Raw genomic sequence first — 20980 nt, forward strand, 5'->3', positions numbered from 1 at the left:
CTACTCTCTGTAATCAGAGAACAGGTTATTGCGGCCTTTCCTTATTTGGACGATATCTTGGTACTAGCTCAGTCTTTACGTTCTGCAGAATCTCACACAAATCAACTACTGTTGTTTCTTCGAAAACATGGTTGGAGGATCAATTTACCAAAAGGTTCTTTGATTCCTCAGACAAGGGTCACCTTGTCCATGAGTCTGTCTCTAACAGACAAGAGACGCTTGAAATTGGTTGCAGCTTGTCGGCACCTTCAGTCTCAGTCATTCCCTTCAGTGTCTATGTGCATGGAAGTTTTAGGCCTCATGACTGCAGCATCGGACGCGATTCCTTTTGCTCGTTTTCACATGAGACCTCTCCAGCTTTGTATGCTAAATCAATGGTGCAGGGATTATACAAAGATATCACAATTAATATCCTTAAATCCCAATGTAAGACGCTCTCTGACGTGGTGGTTAAATCACCAACGTTTAGTTCAAGGGGCTTCTTTTGTTCGACCAACCTGGACTGTGATAACTACAGATGCAAGTCTTTCGGGTTGGGGAACTGTTTGGGGATCTCTGACTGCTCAAGGGGTTTGGAAATCTCAAGAGGCGAGATTACCAATCAATATTTTAGAACTCCGTGCAATTTTCAGAGCTCTTCAGTTTTGGCCTCTGTTGAAGAGAGAAACGTTCATTTGCTTCCAGACAGACAATATCACAACTGTGGCATATGTCAATCATCAAGGTGGGACTCAGTCCTCAAGCCATGAAAGAAGTATCTCGGATACTTGCTTGGGCGGAATCTAGCTCCTGTCTAATTTCTGCGGTGCATATCCCAGGTGTAGACAAATGGGAAGCGGATTATCTCAGTCTTCAGACTTTACATCCAGGAGTGTGGTCTCTCCATCCAGATGTGTTTTCTCAGATTGTTCAGATGTGGGGTCTTCCAGAGATAGATCTGATGGCCTCTCACCTAGACAAGAAACTTCTCAGATACCTGTCCAGGTCCAGGGATGTTCAGGCGGAAGCAGTGGATGCGCTAACCATTCCATGGAATTATTATCCTGCTTACATCTTCTCTAGTTCTTCTTCCAAGAGTGATTTCCAAAATCATCATGGAACAATTGTTTGTGTTGCTGGTGGCTCCAGTATGGCCACACAGGTTTTGGTATGCAGATCTTGTCCGGCTGTCCAGTTGCCAACCTTGGCCACTTCCGTTAAGGCCAGACCTACTTTCTCAAGGTCCATTTTTCCATCAGGATCTCAAATTATTGAATTTGAAGGTATGGAAATTGAACGCTTAGTACTAAGTCATAGAGGTTTCTCTGACTCCGTGATTAATACTATGTTACAAGCTTGTAAATCTGTTTCCCGGAAGATTTACTATCGAGTTTGGAAGACTTACATTTCATGGTGTTCTTCTTATAAATTTTCTTGGCATTCTTTTAGAATTCCTAGAATTTTACAGTTTCTTCAGGATGGTTTGTCTGCAAGTTCCTTGAAGGGACAAATCTCTGCTCTTTCAGTTTTATTCCACAGAAAGATTGCTAAACGTCCTGATATTCACTGTTTTGTACAGTTTTTAGTTCGAATTAAGCCTGTCATTAAATCAATTTCTCCTCCTTGGAGTCTCAATTTGGTTTTAAAGGCGTTACAGGCTCCTCCATTTGAGCCTATGCATTCTTTGGACATTAAACTACTTTCTTGGAAAGTGTTGTTCCTTTTGGCTATCTCTTCTGCTAGAAGAGTTTCTGAGCTATCAGCTCTTTCTTGTGAATCTCCTTTTCTCTTGTAAGGTGTATCCAGTCCACGGATCATCCATTACTTGTGGGATATTCTCACTCCCAACAGGAAGTTGCAAGAGGACCCACAGCAAAGCTGTTATATAGCTCCTCCCCTCACTACCATATCCAGTCATTCTCTTGCAACTCTCAACGCGCATGGAGGTAGTAAGAGGAGAGTGGTGAAAAATAGTTAGTTTATTTTCTTCTCTGGTGGCTATCTCGGGTCCATCTGTCCAAAGGTATGACCTTTCGCAGGCCAGATTGGACAATTGTAACAACAGATGCCAGCCTTCTAGGTTGGGGTGCAGTCTGGAACTCCCTGAAGGCTCAGGGATCGTGGACTCAGGAGTAGTCTCTCCTTCCAATAAAAATTCTGGAGCTAAGAGCGATATTCAATGCTCTTCAGGCTTGGCCTCAGTTAGCAACTCTGAGGTACATCAGATTTCAGTCGGAAAACATCACGACTGTGGCTTACATCAACCATCAAGGGGGAACAAGAAGTTCCCAAGCGATGTTAGAAGTCTCAAAGATAATTCACTGGGCAGAGATTCACTCCTGCCACCTATCAGCAATCCATATCCCAGGTGTAGAGAACTGGGAGGCGGATTTTCTAAGTCGACAGACTTTTCATCCGGGGGAGTGGGAACTCCATCCGGAGGTGTTTGCACAAGTGATTCATCGCTGGGGCAAACCAGAACTGGATCTCATGGCGTCTCGACAGAAAGCCAAGCTTCCTTGTTACGGATCTAGGTTCAGGGACCCCAGTCCGACGCTCTAGCAGCGACCTGGTCTTTCAACCTGGCTTATGTGTTTCCACCGTTTCCTCTGCTCCCTCGTCTGATTGCCAAGATCAAGCAGGAGAGAGCATCTGTGATTTTAATAGCGCCTGCGTGGCCACACAGGACCTGGTATGCAGATCTAGTGGACATGTCATAATTTCCACCATGGACTCTGCCTCTGAGACAGGACCTTCTACTTCAGGGTCCTTTCCTCCATCCAAATCTAATTTCTCTGAGACTGACTGCATGGAGATTGAACGCTTGATTTTATCAAAGCGTGGCTTCTCCGAGTCAGTCATTGATACCTTAATACAGGCACGAAAGCCTGTCACTAGGAAAATTTGCCATAAGATATGGCGTAAATATCTTTATTGGTGCGAATCCAAGGGTTACTCATGGAGTAAGGTCAGGATTCCCAGGATATTATCTTTTCTCCAAGAAGGCTTGGAAAAAGGTTTGTCAGCTAGTTCCTTAAAGGGACAGATTTCTGCTCTGTCTATTCTTTTGCACAAGCGTCTGGCAGATGTTCCAGACGTTCAGGCATTTTGTCAGGCTTTAGTTAGAATCAAGCCTGTGTTCAAACCTGTTGCTCCACCATGGAGCTTAAATTTGGTTCTTAAGGTTCTTCAAGGAGTTCCGTTTGAACCTCTTCATTCCATAGATATAAAGCTTTTATCTTGGAAAGTCCTTTTTTTGGTAGCTATTTCCTCTGCTCGTAGAGTTTCTGAGCTATCTGCCTTACAATGTGATTCTCCTTATCTGATTTTTCATTCTGATAAGGTAGTCCTGCGTACCAAACCTGGGTTTTTACCTAAGGTGGTATCTAACAAGAATATCAATCAAGAGATTGTTGTTCCATCCTTTTGTCCTAATCCTTCTTCAAAGAAGGAACGTCTATTACACAATCTGGACGTGGTTCGTGCTTTAAAGTTTTACTTACAAGCTACTAAAGATTTTTGACAAACATCTGATTTGTTTGTTGTTTACTCTGGACAGAGGAGAGGTCAAAAGGCTTCGGCAACCTCTCTTTCTTTTTGGCTAAGAAGCTTAATACGCTTAGCCTATGAGACTGCTGGACAGCAGCCTCCTGAAAGGATTACAGCTCATTCTACTAGAGTTGTGGCTTCCACTTGGGCCTTTAAAAATGAGGCTTCTGTTGAACAGATTTGCAAGGCGGCGACTTGGTCTTCGCTTCATACTTTTTCAAAATTCTACAAATTTGATACTTTTGCTTTGGTTTTACAGGCAGTGGTTCCTTCTGTTTAAGTACCTGTCTTGTCCCTCCCTTCATCCGTGTATTTTAGCTTTGGTATTGGTATCCCACAAGTAATGGATGATCCGTGGACTGGATACACCTTACAAGAGAAAACACAATTTATGCTTACCTGATAAATTTATTTCTCTTGTGGTGTATCCAGTCCACGGCCCGCCCTGTCATTTTAAGGCAGGTTATTTTTAAATTTTAAACTACAGTCACCACTGCACCCTGTGGTTTCTCCTTTCTCTGCTTGTTTTCGGTCGAATGACTGGATATGGTAGTGAGGGGAGGAGCTATATAACAGCTTTGCTGTGGGTCCTCTTGCAACTTCCTGTTGGGAGTGATGGATGATCCGTGGACTGGATACACCACAAGAGAAATAAATTTATCAGGTAAGCATAAATTGTGTTTTCTGATTTTTCATCAGGATAAGGCGGTTTTGCGGACTTCTTTTCAATTTTTACCTAAGGTTGTGAATTCTAACAACATTAGTAGAGAAATTGTTGTCCCTTCCTTGTGTCCTAATCCAAAAAATTCTTTGGAAAAATCCTTACATTCTTTGGATGTGGTAAGAGCTTTGAAATATTATGTTGAAGCTACTAAAGATTTCAGAAAGACTTCTAGTCTATTTGTTTTATTTTCTGGTCCTAGGAAAGGTCAAAAAGCTTCTGCTATTTCCTTGGCTTCTTGGTTAAAGCTTTTGATTCGTCAAGCTTATTTGGAGTCGGGTAAGATCCCGCCTCAGAGAATTACAGCTCATTCTACTAGGTCAGTCTCCACTTCGTGGGCTTTTAAGAATGAAGCTTCTGTTGATCAGATTTGCAAAGCAGCAACTTGGTCTTCTTTGCATACATTTACTAAATTCTACCGTTTTGATGTATTTGCTTCTTCAGAAGCAGTTTTTGGTAGAAAAGTTCTTCAGGCAGCTGTTTCAGTTTGATTCTTCTGCTGCTGTTTTAAGTTTTTCTTATCACTAAAGAATAAACGTATACTTTGGGTTGTGGATTATTTTTTTCAGCGGAAAATGGCTGTATTTTTTATCCCTCCCTCTCTAGTGACTCTTGCGTGGAGTTCCACATCTTGGGTATTTGATATCCCATACGTCACTAGCTCATGGACTCTTGCCAATTACATGAAAGAAAACATAATTTATGTAAGAACTTACCTGATAAATTAATTTCTTTCATATTGGCAAGAGTCCATGAGGCCTATCATTTTTTTGGTGGTTATGATTTTATTTGTATAAAGCACAATTATTTCCAAATTCCTTTGTTGATGCTTTTTACTCCTTTCTTTATCACCCCACTACTTGGCTATTCGTTAAACTGAATTGTGGGTTAGGTGAGGGGTGTATTTATAGGCATTTTGAGGTTTGGGAAACTTTGCCCCTCCTGGTAGGATTGTATATCCCATACGTCACTAGCTCATGGACTCTTGCCAATATGAAAGAAATTACTTTATCAGGTAAGTTCTTACATAAATTATGTTTTTATTTTGTCAAATTATTATATTGTTTATTCATTTTACTGATTTCCCTGTCCCCCAGAACAAAAGAATCCTTATTAACCAATCACAAACTAATATTTAGATATTGCATGAAATCTGTCTGCACACGTGCAGTTGAGAGAGACTGGGGAAGCCTGTCCTTATCTCTTCCCGTATGGTGGTTTGCAATAGTAACTAAGTTGAATCAGTGCTAAAGAATGATTCTCCTATCATGATTGTTGATGCAAAACTGATACTCCACCTTTTACAAACGTAACTGCTGGGAATCTTAGGGAGAGGGTGAAGTAAACAAAAGCTTGCATAAGTTGCCTAAAAGTTATCCCAAACATCCCTGAGAGAAAGTAAAACGAGCACATTTTTAGGTGTATTTTACAGCAAAAGATAGAAAAATAAATAATGAATGTATATTGCAATAATCATTTTATGAATTGTTGAAATGTCAAGTTTAATGGTCCTTTAAGAGACTTATAACTGCTGAGATAGATACAACCTTAACAGATGGTTCATGTAAATGCTAAGGTTTACACAGTATTATCTGCATGGTTATGTTATTGGTTATTTGTGTTGATCTGTAAATTGTAATTTGTTTTCTTTTTTTCCTACTAAATGTAGCAATCGGCATATCTTTTCAGTAATAATAAATATGCATCTTATTTCTTTTGCAAGATGTACCGAGTCCACGGTTTCATCCTTACTTGTGGGATATTATCCTTCCCAACAGGAAGTGGCAAAGAGAGCACCCACAGCAGAGCTGTCTATATAGCTCCCCCTTATCTCCACCCCCCAGTAATTCTCTTTGCCAGCTCTAAGCAGGAAGGGTAAAGTGAAAGAGGTGATAAACTGTTAGTTTTTATTTTCTTCAAGCAAGAGTTTGTTATTTTTAAATGGTACCGGTGTGTACTATTTACTCTCAGGCAGCAGATGGATGAAGACTGCTGCCTGTAGGATGATGATCTTAGCATTTGTAACTAAGGTCCATTGCTGTTCCCACAGAGGCTGAGGAGTACAGGAAACTTCAGTGTGAGGAACGGTTTCATGCTATGCAGCAATAAGATATGTTCAGTAATTTTTTCTGGAGAGACTGTTATATTTCAGAAAGGCTGACAGTATCCCCATGTGGGTAAGGGTAAGCAGTAATCCTAGAGCTAAAAAGAAGGGCATTACTTAGCTTGCTTATGGGGCCAATTACATATATGGTTGACACTGAATGTAAAATGTTTGTGTGCAAACGTTTTTTGGATGGGAGTGCTTTAACGTTTTTTGTGGGCAATAAACGTGTTGGGCAATTTTTTTTAGGACACACATGGCTTATTTTTAGTGTCTTGGAACCCACATGGCTAGTTATAACCGCTCTGGTGCGGTTCTTTAAGGCTCAGGGAACATTGAGTGAGATGGGCGGGGCCTATTTTCGCTCCTCAGTTGCGCACTTAGTTTTGTACAACAAGCAGCAAGCTAACTTCTGAGGGCCCTGGTGTATGTTTGGGGCCAAATCGAAGCTTTTACCCCACACTTTCGATCCCTGAGGGCAGGTAGGGCCACAGCAGGGCTGTGACAAGGTGCTGAGGTTTTTTTTCCGGATTTGGGCCTATTTTCGATCCGGTTTGGACATTAAGGGGGTTAATTGTTAAAAAAAATTTTGTGGTGCAATCTTAACTACCTATTGTGTGCCTACATACAAAATTTTGAAAAATTTGGTGCATGTTTAGGCGTTTTTGCAGAATGTGTGTGCTTTTTTTTCTCTTAAAGGCACAATACCGTTTTTTTAAGATTATTTTTTTCACTAAATAAAATGTTTTCATGCTTGTTTGTAGTCATTACTAGCCTGTTCAACATGTCTGCCATTGAGGAAAGTCAATGTTTAATATGTTTAGAAGCCATTGTGGAACCTCCACAGAATGTGTCCCTCATGCACTGAAAGGTCAAATTGTAAAGAACATATTTTAGCTACTAAAGTATGTCACAGGATGATTCTCAGTCAGAAGAGAATCAGGTTATTCCATCTAATTCTCCCCAAGTGTCACAACCGTTTACGCCCGCGCAAGCGACGCCAAGTACTCTAGTGCGTCTAATTCTTTCACCCTGCAGGATATGGCCGCAGTTATGAATACTTCCCTCACTGAGGTTTTATCTAAGCTGCCGGGGTTGCAGGGGAAGCGCAGTAGGTCTGGTGTGAGAACAAATGCTTAGCCCTCTGACGCTTTATTAGCTATATCTGATGTACCCTCACAATATTCTGATGTGAGAGATTTGCTGGCTGAGGGAGAGATTTCTGACTTAGGAAATATGTTCCCTCAGACAGATTCAGATATGACGGCTTTTAGATTTAAACTAGAACACCTCTGCTTATTGCTCAGGGAGGTTTTAGCGACTCTGGATGATTGTGACCCTATTGTAGTTCCAGAGAAATTGTGTAAAATGGACAAATTCCTAGAGGTTCCTGCCTACACTGATGTTTTTTCAGTCCCTAAGAGGATTTCGGAAATTGTTACTAAGGAGTGGGATAGACCAGGTATTCTGTTCGCTCCCCCTCCTACTTTTAAGAAAATGTTTCCCATATCGAACGCCGTGCGGGACTCGTGGCAGACGGTCCCTAAGGTGGAGGGAGCTATTTCTACTCTAGCTAAGTGTACAACTATACCTATTGAGGACAGTTGTGCTTTCAAAGATCCTATGGATAAAAAATTAGAGGGTCTCCTAAAGAAAACTTTTGTTCATCAGGGTTTTCTTCTCCAGCCTATAGCGTGCATTGTTCCTCTAACCACTGCAGCTGCCTTTTGGTTCGAGGCTCTGGAAGAGGCTCTTCGGGTGGAGACCCCATTAGATGATATTCTGGATAGAATTAGGGCTCTTAAGCTAGCTAATTCTTTCATTACAGATGCTGCTTTTCATCTGGGGCTTAAGTCCTGGTCGGCTGATGTGTCATCAAAATCTAAGCTTTTGACCATCCCTTTCAAGGGTAAGACCCTATTCGGTCCTGAACTGAAAGAGATCATTTCAGATATCACTGGAGGGAAGGGTCATGCCCTCCCTCAGGATAAGTCAAATAAGAGGAGGAACCAAACAAAATAATTTTTGTTCCTTTCGAAACTTCAAAGGTGGTCCCGCTTCCTCTTCCCCTGCTGCAAGGCAAGAGGGGAACTTTGCTCAATCCAAGTCAGTCTGGAGACCTAACCAGGCTTGGAACAAAGGTAAACAGGCCAAGAAGCCTGCTGCTGCCACCAAGACAGCATGCAGGGGTAGCCCCCCATCCGGGAGTGGATCTAGTAGGGCGCAGTCTTTCTCTCTTTGCTCAGGCCTGGGCAAGAGACCTTCAGGACTCCTGGGCTTTAGAAATCGTAACCTAGGGGTATCTTCTAGATTTCAAAGATTCTCCTCCAAGGGGGAGATTCCATCTTTCTCAATTGTCTGTAAACCAGACAAAAAGAGAGGTGTTCTTACGCTGTGTAGAAGACCTATTTACCATGGGAGTGATCTGCCCAGTTCCAAAAACAGAACAGGGGCAGGGGTTCTTCTCCAATCTGTTTGTGGTTCCCAAGAAAGAGGGAACCTTCAGACCAATCCTAGATCTCAAGATCCTAAACCAATTCCTCAGAGTCCCATCCTTCAAGATGGAGACCATTCGGACTATTTTACCAGTTTGTGGCTCTTCCCTTCGTGTTGGCCACAGCTCCCAGAATTTTCACACGGGTGCTAGGGTCCCTTCTGGCAGTCCTAAGGCCGCCGGGCATAGCAGTGGCGCCTTATCTAGACGACATCCTAATTCAAGCGTCAACTTTCCAACTAGCCAAGTCTCACACGGACATCGTGTTGGCCTTTCTAAGATCTCATGGGTGGAAGGTGAACGTTAAAAAGAGTTCTCTTTCCCCTCTCACAAGAGTTTCATTCCTAGGGACTCTGATAGACTCGGTGGACATGTAAATATTTCTGACGGAGGTCAGGAAATCAAAGATTCATTCATTCCATTCCTCGGCCGTCAGTGGCTCAGTGTATGGAGGTAATCGGACTAATGGTAGCGGCAATGGACATAGTTCTGTTTGCTCGCTTACATCTCAGACCACTGCAACTATGCATGCTCAGACAGTGGAATGGGGATTATGCAGATTTATCTCCTCAGATAAAGCTGGATCAGGAGACCAGAGATTCTTTTCTTTGGTGGGTGTCACAGGATCACCTGTCCCAGGGAATGTGTTTCCGCAGGCCAGCGTGGGTTATAGTGACGACGGACGCCAGCCTACTGGGCTGGGGTGCAGTCTGGAATTCCCTGAAAGCACAGGGTTTGTGGACTCAGGAGGAGGCGCTCCTACCGATAAATATTCTAGAATTAAGCGCGATATTCAATGCTCTTCAGGCGTGGCCTCAGCTGGCTTTGGCCAGATTCATCAGATTTCAGTCGGACAACATCGCAACTGTGGCTTATATCAATCATCAGGGGGGAACAAGGAGTTCCTTAGCAATGATAGCAGTTTCCAGAATAATCCGATGGGCAGAGACTCACTCTTGCCATCTGTCAGCAATCTATATCCCAGGGGTAGAGAACTGGGAGGCGGATTTTCTAAGTCGTCAGACTGTTCATCCGGGGGTGTGCGAACTCCATCCGGAGGTGTTTGATCAGCTATGGGGCACACCAGAATTGGATTTGATGGCGTCTCGTCAGAACGCCACACTTCCTTGTTACGGGTCCAGGTCAAGGGATCCTCAGGCAGTACTGATAGATGCTCTAGCAGTACCCTGGTCGTTAAACCTGGCTTATGTGTTTCCACCATTCCCTCTCCTTCCGCGTATGATTGCCAGAATGAAACAGGAGAGAGCTTCTGTGATTTTGATAGCACATGCATGGCCACGCAGGACTTGGTATGCAGACCTGGTGGACATGTCATCTCTGCCACCATGGTCTCTGCCACTGAGACAGGACCTTTTGATTCAAGGTCCGTTCAAGCATCCAAATATAATTTCTCTGCAACTGACTGCTTGGAGATTGAACGCTTGATTATATCAAAGCGGGGTTTCTCTGAGTCGTTCATAGATACCTTGATTCAGGCTCGAAAGCCTGTCACCAGGAAAATCTATCGTAAGATATGGAGTAAATATCTTTTTTTGGTGCGAATCCAAAGGTTACTCATGGAGTAAGATCAGGATTCCTAGGATTTTGTCCTTTCTCCAAGAGGGATTGTCAGCTAGTTCCTTAAAAGGACAGATATCTGCTTTGTCTATTCTATTACACAAGCGTCTGGCAGATGTCCCAGACGTTCAGGCTTTCTGTCAGGCTTTAGTTAGAATCAAGCCTGTGTTTAAACCTGTTGCTCCACCAATGGAGTCTAAATTTAGTTCTTAAAGTTCTTCAGGGGGTTCCGTTTGAACCCATGCATTCCATAGATATTGAGCTTCTATCTTGGAAAGTTCTGTTTCTAGTTGCTATCTCTTCAGCTCGAAGAGTTTCTGAACTATCTGCATTACAATGTGACTCGCCTTATCTTGTTTTTCATGCTGATGGTGGTTTTGCGTACCAAACCTGGGTTCCTCCCTAAGGTTGTTACTAACAGGAATATCAATCAGGAAATTGTTGTTCTTTCTCTGTGTCCTAATCCTTCTAAGAAGGAACGTCTGTTGCACAATTTGGACGTGGTTCGTGCTTTGAAGTTTTATTTTCAGGCAACCAAAGATTTTCGTCAAACATCTTCTTTGTTGTCTATTCTGGAAAGCGTAGAGGTCAAAAGGCTACGGCTACCTCTCTTTCCTTTTGGCTGAAAAGCATCATCCGTTTGGCTTATGAGACTGCTGGACAGCAGCCTCCTGAAAGAATTACAGCTCACTCTACTAGAGCGGTGGCTTCCACATGGGCTTTTAAAAATGATGCTTCTGTTGAACAAATTGGTAAGGCTGCGACTTGGTCTTCGCTTCATACCTTTTCCAAATTTTACAAATTTGTTACTTTTGCTTCTTCGGAGGCTATTTTTGGGAGAAAGGTTCTGCAAGCAGTGGTGCCTTCCGTTTAGGTTCCTGTCTTGTCCCTCCCTTCATCCGTGTCCTAAAGCTTTGGTATTGGTATACCACAAGTAAGGATGAAACCGTGGACTCGGTACATCTTGCAAAAGAAAACAAAATTTATGTTTACCTGATAAATTTCTTTCTTTTGCGATGTACCGAGTCCACGGCCCGCCCTGTCTATTCAAGACAGATAGTATTTTTTATTGAAAACTTCAGTCACCTCTGCACCTTATAGTTTCTCCTTTTTCGTCCTAAGCCTTCGGTCGAATGACTGGGGGTGGAGTTAAGGGGGGAGCTATATAGACAGCTCTGCTGTGGGTGCTCTCTTTGCCACTTCCTGTTGGAAAGGATAATATCCCACAAGTAAGGATGAAACCGTGGACTTGGTACATCGCAAAAGAGAGAAATTTATCAGGTAAGCATAAATTTTGTTTTTATTGTCTTTATTTTCTTGTTTTAATTAGAATGCACTTCAGTTTGCAATCCTGAAGTGAATATCCGTATCATCCTACAATAGCTTGCAGGGATAATATTACTCTATAATGAACACAAACCCAAACATATTTATTGAATCCTCACACACAGAAGCTTCCTCTCAACATGGACTTGAATCACATTTGCAAAAAGGTGAAAATACTCCACATCTTTAGCTTTTAACATTATAAATGGGTTACATGGCAGTATCTGTTACAGGTAGATGCTCACAGATTATTTTGTATGGTAATGCAAAACCATTGATATTGTGAGATGTTCATTGATATTTACTTAGATACACTTCCCTTTATTGCTTATGCTTTATTTGTTTTCTATAATGTTATACAAAATTATTTTAAACACACAGGTTAGGAAAATGTAGCTTTGTTCCACATTCCTCTTCCATGCATTCACATTGTTAACCATTTAAATATGGATTAGTCATGCATCCTATACAGGTGTTTGTGAGCTTGGATTTGAGAAGTTTTTCATCCAAATCTGACCTCATGGTTTTTATGTGAAATGGTTGTTGTAGAAGTTATAATCAGTGATGAAAGTTAGTGACATGAAACACAAAATTTACTTTGTTCCTTTGTTGAAGAGAGTTCTAGATAGGTAGTGTGCACATGTCTGGAGAAATAGTGCTGCCATCTAGTGCTCCTGCTAATATATAACATTGTTGCTGCCATATATTACTGCAGACACATGCACACTGCTGAATTTACCTTCCTGTTGTTTAACAAAGGATAACAAGAAAACAAAGAATTGTAATAATAGTTTAAAAAGTAAATTGGAAAGTTGTTTTAAAATTGTATGCGCTATCTGAATCCAGAATTATTTTGGGTTTTAGGTCCCTTTAAGTCAGTATAAGTCTAAGCTACTGCACTGAATAAATACTGTAAACAAAAAATATTTTCACTTAATCCTTTTCAGAACGGCGGCTCAGCTAGAAGAAACTGAAAACCAGAGAAAAGAACTGGCAAAGCAACTGCAAGATAGGGACAATAAAATACAGAGTAAGCAATGTCTTATTTCTGTATCTGACTTCAAGCTAAATTAATTCTAGTATGTACTCTTTACACTGATAAATGTATCTTATTTTTTAATATTTACCCCTGACATCTAAAGGAAGGAACAACCTTTTCAACCCCAATTTTATTATCCGTAAAATGTACTAAATAATTTGTGTTTATTATAATACTGCTCTCTTATAGAATCTGTTATACGTAACTAATACTGGGTTTTTTTTTGGGGGGGGGGTTTATCCCATTACTTCACTTTAATAGATTTACAACAGAAAGTTAAAGGGCTAGAAGAAAAGCTGAAAACAAAACAAAAAGAAAAAGAGGATATGGAAGAAACTATTGATATTCTTCGCAAAGAATTAAGCAAAACGGAACAAGCAAGGAAGGAACTGAGCATCAGGGTAAGGAACTATTTAAAATATCCAGTATTATTTAAATTAAGGTAGTTGCAACTGTTTATAAATGAAACTTGAAAAGTATTTTAGCTTTGGTAAAGCATAATTATTTATATTTCCTTCTTAATATGAGGAGAGTCCACGGCATCATTCCTTACTGTTGGGAAATACTGAACCTGGCCACCAGGAGGAGGCAAAGACACCCCAGCCAAAGGCTTAAATACTCCCCCTACTTACCTCATATACCAGACATTCTTTGCCTTTCGTCACAGGAGGTTGGCAGAGAAGTGTCAGAAGATACGGAGTACAAGTAAATAAAGCAAAGTCCCGATAAAAGATGTAAAATTAATTACACTTTATTGTTCCATTTAAAACCTCAAAAAAACAGCATACAAAATAAATATATTTATTTTGTATGCAGTTTTTTTGACGTTTTAAATGGACTGGGACTGGAGTTTTAAGTAGTCTTGTATTGCTATCCTTCCCAGGGGTTATCTACTAGCTTATTGGATTTATCTGATTCAAGATTATCCGATGATGAAGACGCCTCTGATAATTCAGAGGGTGTTCTTTCTGGGTCGGAATCTGCTGCCTCCAGCTGCAGAGGAACCAGACTTTAGATTGAGGATTGAACATTTTACGCTTTCTGTTATAGGAAGTTTTGGCTACTTTAGAGGTTCCAGAGCCTAAGTTGCATGAGGAACCTTTGATTCCTAAATTAAATAAGCTCTACGAGGACAGGGTTGTACCACAGACTTTCCCAGTTTCCATAAAGATGGCGAACATTATTAAGAATGAATGGGAAAGAATTGGTTCTTCATTTTCGCCGCCTTCTTCATTTAAAAAATTGTTCCCAGTTCCGGACTCTCAATTGGAGTTGTGGGGTTCCTTCCCCAAGGTGGATGGTGCTATATTCACACTTGCTAAACGCACTACTATCCTGCTTGAGGATAGTTTGTCGTTTTAAAGAGCCTATGAATAGGAAAATAGAAATTCTGTTAAGAAAGATGTTTCAAATGTTTCAACATACGGGATATTTGTTTTAACTGGTAGTGGCTTTTGCTGGAGCGGCTACCTACTGGTGCGACTCCTTATCTGAGTTGATCGAGGTGGAGGGTCCCCTCAACATGATCCAAGAATGAATTAAGGCCTTAAAGGACCAGACAACACAGTAGATTTGCATAATCAACAAATGCAAGATAACAAGACAATGCAATAGCATTTAGTCTGAACTTAAAATAAGTAGTAGATTTTTTTTATGACAATTTTAAAAGTTATGTCTTTCTCCAACATTGGTGTGTCTGGTCCACGGCGTCATCCATAACTTGTGGGAATATTCTCTTCCCCAACAGGAAATGGCAAAGAGCACAGCAAAAGCTGTCCATATAGTCCCTCCTAGGCTCCGCCCACCCCAGTCATTCTCTTTGCCGCTGAACAAGCAGCATCTCCACGGAGATGGTGAAGAGTATGTGGTGTTTAGTTGTAGTTTTTTATTTTGTCCCCCCTCCTATATTTAAGAAATTATTTCCTATGGTCGACCCCAGAAAGGACTTATGGCAGACAGTCCCTAAGATCGAGGGGGCAGTTTCTACACTAGCTAAGCGCACTACTATTCCTATCGGGGATAATTGTGCTTTCAAAGATCCTATGGATAAAAAATTGGAGGGTTTGCTTAAAAAGATTTTTGTACAGCAAGGTTACCTCCTGCAACCTATTTCGTGCATTATTCCTGTCACTACAGCAGCGTGGTTCTGGTTCGAGGAACTAGAAAAGTCGCTCAGTAGAGAGACTCCGTATGAGGAGGTTATGGACAGAATTCACGCACTTAAGTTAGCTAATTCCTTTATTTTAGATGCCGCTTTGCAGCTAGCTAGATTAGCGGCGAAAAATTCAGGGTTTGCAATTGTGGCGCGCAGAGCGCTCTGGCTAAAGTCTTGGTCAGCGGATGTATCTTCCAAGACAAAATTGCTTAATATCCCTTTCAAGGGTAAAACCCTTTTTGGGCCAGAATTGAAAGAGATTATCTCAGACATCACTGGGGGTAAGGGCCATGCCCTCCCACAAGATAGGCCTTTCAAGGCCAAGAATAAGTCTATTTCAGGAACGGACCGGCCTCCCAACTCTGCAGCCTCTAGACAATAGGGTAATGCTTTGCAAACCAAACCAGCTTGGAAACCGATGCAAGGCTGGAACAAGGGTAAGCAGGCCAAGAAGCCTGCTGCTGCTACCAAAACAGCATGAAGGAGTAGCCCCCGATCCGGGACCGGATCTAGTAGGGGGCAGACTCTCTCTCTTCGCTCAGGCTTGGGCAAGAGATGTTCAGGATCCCTGGGCACTAGAAATAGTTTCTCAGGGTTATCTTCTGGAATTCAAGGAACTACCTCCAAGGGGAAGGTTCCACATGTCTCACTTATCTTCAAACCAAATAAAGAGACAGGCATTCTTACATTGTGTAGAAGACCTGTTAAAAATGGGAGTGATACACCCAGTTCCAACTGTGGAACAAGGACTGGGGTTTTACTCAAATCTGTTTGTAGTTCCCAAAAAAGAGGGAACTTTCAGACCAATTCTGGATTTAAAGATTCTAAACAAATTTCTCAGAGTGCCATCGTTCAAAATGGAAACTATTCGAACGATTTTACCTACAATCCAGGAGGGTCAATTTATGACTACCGTGGACCTAAAGGATGCGTATCTACATATTCCTATCCACAAAGATCATCACCAGTTCCTACGGTTCGCCTTTCTGGACAAACATTACCAGTTTGTGGCTCTCCCATTCGGGCTAGCCACTGCTCCAAGGATTTTCACAAAGGTACTCGGGTCCCTTCTAGCGGTTCTAAGACCAAGGGGCATTGCAGTGGCACCTTACTTGGACGACATTTTGATACAAGCGTCGTCTCTTTCAAAGGCAAAGGCTCACACAGACATCGTTCTGGCCTTTCTCAGATCTCACGGGTGGAAGGTGAACATAGAAAAAAGTTCCCTGTCTCTGTCGACAAGAGTTCCTTTCTTGGGGACAATAATAGATTCTTTAGAAATGAAGATTTTCCTGACAGCTGTCAGAAAGTCAAAACTTCTAAACGCTTGTCAAGTTATTCACTCAGCTCAGTGCATGGAAGTAGTAGGGTTGATGGTTGCAGCAATGGACATAGTTCCTTTTGCGCGAATTCATCTAAGACCATTACAACTGTGCATGCTGAAACAGTGGAATGGGGACTATACAGACTTGTCTCCAGTGATTCAAGTAGATCAGAAGACCAGAGACTCACTCCGTTGGTGGCTAACCCAGGATCACCTGTCCCAGGGATTGAGCTTCCGCAGACCAGAGTGGGTCATCGTCACGACCGACGCCAGTCTAGTGGGCTGGGGCGCGGTCTGGGACTCCCTGAAAGCTCAGGGTCTATGGTCTTGGGAAGAGTCTCTTCTCCCGATAAACATTCTGGAACTGAGAGCGATATTCAATACTCTCAGGGCTTGGCCTCGACTAGCAAAGGCCAGATTCATAAGATTCCAATCAGACAACATGACTGTTGCTTAAATCAACCATCAGGGGGGAACAAGGAGTTCCCTGGCGATGAGAGAAGTGACCAAAATCATAAAATGGGCGGAGGATCACTCCTGCCACCTATCTGCGATCCACATCCCAGGAGTGGAAAACTGGGAGGCGGATTATCTGAGTCGTCAGACATTCCATCCGGGGGAGTGGGAACTCCACCCGGAGATATTTGCCCAGTTGACCCAATTATGGGGCATTCCAGACATGGATCTGATGGCGTCTCGTCAGAACTTCAAGGTTCCTTGCTACGGGTCCAGATCCAGGGATCCCAAGGCGACTCTAGTGGATGCATTAGTAGCGCCTTGGGCCTTCAACCTAGCTTATGTGTTTCCACCGTTTCCTCTCATTCCCAGGCTGGTAGCCAGGATCAAACAGGAGAGGGCCTTGGTGATCTTGATAGCTCCTGCGTGGCCACGCAGGACTTGGTATTCAGACCTGGTGAATATGTCATCGGCTCCACCATGGAAGCTACCTTTGAGACAGGATCTTCTAGTACAGGGTCCATTCGAACATCCAAATCTAGTTTCCCTCCAGCTGACGGCTTGGAAATTGAACGCTTGATTTTATCTAAGCGCGGGTTTTCGGATTCTGTGATAGATACTCTGGTACAAGCCAGAAAACCTGTAACTAGAAAGATTTACCATAAAATATGGAAAAGATATATCTGTTGGTGTGAATCCAAGGGATTCTCATGGAGTAAGATCAAAATTCCTAGGATCCTTTCCTTTCTCCAAGAAGGTTTGGATAAGGGATTATCAGCGAGTTCTCTAAAAGGACAGTTTTCTGCTTTATCTGTCTTGTTACACAAACGACTGGCAGCTGTGCCAGATGTTCAAGCTTTTGTTCAGGCTTTGGTCAGGATCAAGCCTGTTTACAGACCTTTGACTCCTCCCTGGAGTCTGAATTTAGTTCTTTCAGTTCTTCAAGGGGTTCCGTTTGAACCTCTAAACTCCATAGATATCAAGATGTTATCTTGGAAAGTTCTGTTTTAGGTTGCTATTTCTTCTGCTAGAAGAGTTTCTGAGTTATCTGCTCTGCAGTGTAATCCGCCCTATCTGGTGTTCCATTCAGATAAGGTTGTTTTGCGTACTAAACCTGGTTTCCTTCCAAAGGTTGTTTCCAACAAGAATATTAACCAGGAAATAGTTGTGCCTTCTTTGTGTCCGAATCCAGTTTCAAAGAAGGAACGTTTGTTACACAATTTAGATGTAGTTCGTGCTTTAAAGTTCTATTTAGAAGCAACAAAGGATTTCAGACAAACGTCTTCTCTGTTTGTCGTTTATTCTGGCAAGAGGAGAGGTCAAAAAGCTACTGCTACCTCTTTCCTTTTGGCTGAAAAGCATCATCCGATTGGCTTACGAGACTGCCGGACGGCAGCCTCCCGAACGCATCACAGCTCACTCTACTAGGGCTGTGGCTTCCACATGGGCCTTCAAGAACGAGGCTTCTGTTGATCAGATATGTAAGGCAGCGACTTGGTCTTCCCTGCACACTTTTGCCATATTCTACAAATTTGATACTTTTGCTTCTTCGGAGGCTATTTTTGGGAGAGAGGTTTTGCAAGCCGTGGTGCCTTCTGTTTAGGTAACCTGATTGGCTCCCTCCCTTCATCCGTGTCCTAAAGCTTTGGTATTGGTTCCCACAAGTTATGGATGACGCCGTGGACCGGACACACCAATGTTGGAGAAAACAGAATTTATGCTTACCTGATAAATTACTTTCTCCAACGGTGTGTCCGGTCCACGGCCCGCCCTGGTTTTTTAATCAGGTTTGATGAATTTCTTTCTTTAACTACAGTCACCACGGCACCTTATGGTTTCTCCTGTTTTTCTCCTGTCCGTCGGTCGAATGACTGGGGTGGGCGGAGCCTAGGAGGGACTATATGGACAGCTTTTGCTGTGCTCTTTGCCATTTCCTGTTGGGGAAGAGAATATTCCCACAAGTTATGGATGACGCCGTGGACCGGACACACCGTTGGAGAAAGTAATTTATCAGGTAAGCATAAATTCAGTTTTTTCCACTCCCCCTGTACCATGTGACAGCCATCAGCCATTCACAAATGCATACACGTACCATGTGACAGCCATCAGCCATTCGCAAATGCATACACACTTATTCTTGCACATGCTCAGTAGGAGCTGGTGACTCAAAAAGTTTAAATATAAATAGAATGTGCACATTTTGTTAATGGAAGTAAATTGGAAAGTTGTTTAAAATGGCATGCTCTATCTGAATAATGAAAGTTTAATTTTGATTGAGTGTCCCTTTAAGGGTGGCTAATTCTTTTATTTGTGATGCAAATAGGCAAATTATTTGCCTGAATGCTAAGGCTTCAGGTTTTTTTCTGTTCAAGACCGTAGGGCACTGTGGCTGAAGTCCTGGTCTGCAGTCATGACTTCGAAGTCAAGAATTCTTTCCCTCCCATTTAAGGGAAAGATTCCATTTGCTCCAGGCCTGGACTCAATTATCTCCACGGTTACTGGAGGATAAGGTGCATTTTTGCCGCAGGATAGGAAGAACAAACCTAAGGGACAAGGTCCTAATTTTCGTTCCTTTTGTTCGGATAAATCCCAACGTCAGCAGCCCTCCGCAAAGCTCGAGCAATCCAAGGGGACTTGGAAGCCAGATAAATCCTGGAATAAATCCAAGCAAAACAAGAAGCCCGTCGAGACAAAGCCGGCATGAAGGGGCGACCCCCGATCCGGCTCTGGATCTTGTAGGGTGCAGACTGTCGCTCTTTTCGGACGCTTGGTTTTGGGACGTGCAAGACCCGTGGGTCCTGGAGGTTATAGCTCAGGGATACAGGATAGGTTTCAAGTCTCATCCACCCACGGAAAGATTCCTCTGTCTTCCAGGCCAGAAAAGAGAGAAGCCTTTCTGGGTTGTGTGAGGGATCTCTCCTCCATGGGAGTCATTTTACCGGTACCTCTTGCAGAAAGACGTCTGGGATACTACTCAAACCTTTTTGTGGTCCCAAAGAAGGAGGGAACTTTCCGCCCGATTAGTGCATAAACAAATTCCTAGCTGTCCCCTCGTTCAAGATGGAGGCAATAAGGTCCATCCTTCCTTTAGTTTAGGGAAGGACAGTTCATGACCACGATAGATCTGAAAGATGCTTACCTTCACGTTCCAATACACAAGGAATACTTCAAGTTCCTAAGGTTTGCGTTCCTGAACCAGCACTTCCAGTATATTGCACTTCCGTTTGGTCTAGCTACTGCTTCAAGAGTTTTTACGAAGGTTCTAGGGGCTCTGCTTGCAGTGGCCAGAACCAGAGGTATAGCAGTAGCGCCATACTTGGACGATATTCTAGTTTAAGCACCATCCTATCGTCTGGCAGAAGACCATTCAAAAGCTCTTCTATTTCTTCTTCGATCTCATGAATGGAAGATAAACTTAGAAAAGAGTTCTCTTATTCCCGGTACCATGTTGGAATTCCTGGGTACTATAATAGACTCCATATTCATGAGGATATTCCTTACAGACCAGAGACGTTACAAGCTAACTTCCACTTGTCTTGCCCTCCAGACCTCCTTAAGGCCCTCTGTGGCTCGGTGTATGGAGATGATTGGTCTCATGGTGTCGAGCATGGACATAATTTATTTTGCCAAATTACATCTCGGACCACATCAGCTGTGCATGCTGAGACAGTGGAACGGTGATCATTCGGATCTGTCTCAACAGATTTCTCTGGACAACCAGTCAATAGAATAGGTCTCTTTGTGGCTCTGTCCAGATCACCTGTCCCAAGGGACATCCTTCTTGAGACCATCCTGGGAGATTGTCACTACGGACGCAAGTCTATCAGGATGGGGAGCTGTTTGAGGTGCCAGGAAGGCACAGGGCCTGTGGACTCAAGAGGAATCCCTCCTCCCGATCAACATTCCTTCTATAAGATACGACGAGTCCACGGATTCATCCTTTACTTGTGGGATATTATCCTCCTGCTAACAGGAAGTGGCAAAGAGCACCACAGCAGAGCTGTCTATATAGCTCCTCCCTTAACTCCACCCCCTGTCATTCTTTTTGCCTACTCTAAGTACTAGGAACGGTAAAGTTAAAGAGGTGATAAAATGTTAGTTTTTATTTTCTTCAAGCAAGAGTTTTTTATTTTAAATGGTACCGGTGTGTACTATTTTCTCTCAGGCAGCAGATGGATGAAGACTTCTGCCTGGAGGCTGATGATCTTACCATTTGTCACTAAGATCCAGAGAAGTTCCCACAGAATGGCTGAGG

General features: G+C 42.7%; 1 protein-coding gene across 1 annotated transcript in view; it reads left to right on the plus strand.

Moving 5' to 3' along the window:
- CIP2A (cellular inhibitor of PP2A) overlaps nucleotides 1-20980 on the plus strand; it is a 335048-nt gene that overhangs the window by 295095 nt on the left and 18973 nt on the right. Inside the window, exons 19-20 of the mRNA XM_053707535.1 lie at nucleotides 12699-12781; nucleotides 13052-13191. Of these exons, the coding sequence (XP_053563510.1) occupies nucleotides 12699-12781; nucleotides 13052-13191 (223 nt within the window). The remainder of the gene's footprint in view (nucleotides 1-12698; nucleotides 12782-13051; nucleotides 13192-20980) is intronic.

Source organism: Bombina bombina, chromosome 3, assembly GCF_027579735.1.
Source record: "Bombina bombina isolate aBomBom1 chromosome 3, aBomBom1.pri, whole genome shotgun sequence".
Taxonomy (NCBI): Eukaryota; Metazoa; Chordata; class Amphibia; order Anura; family Bombinatoridae; genus Bombina; species Bombina bombina.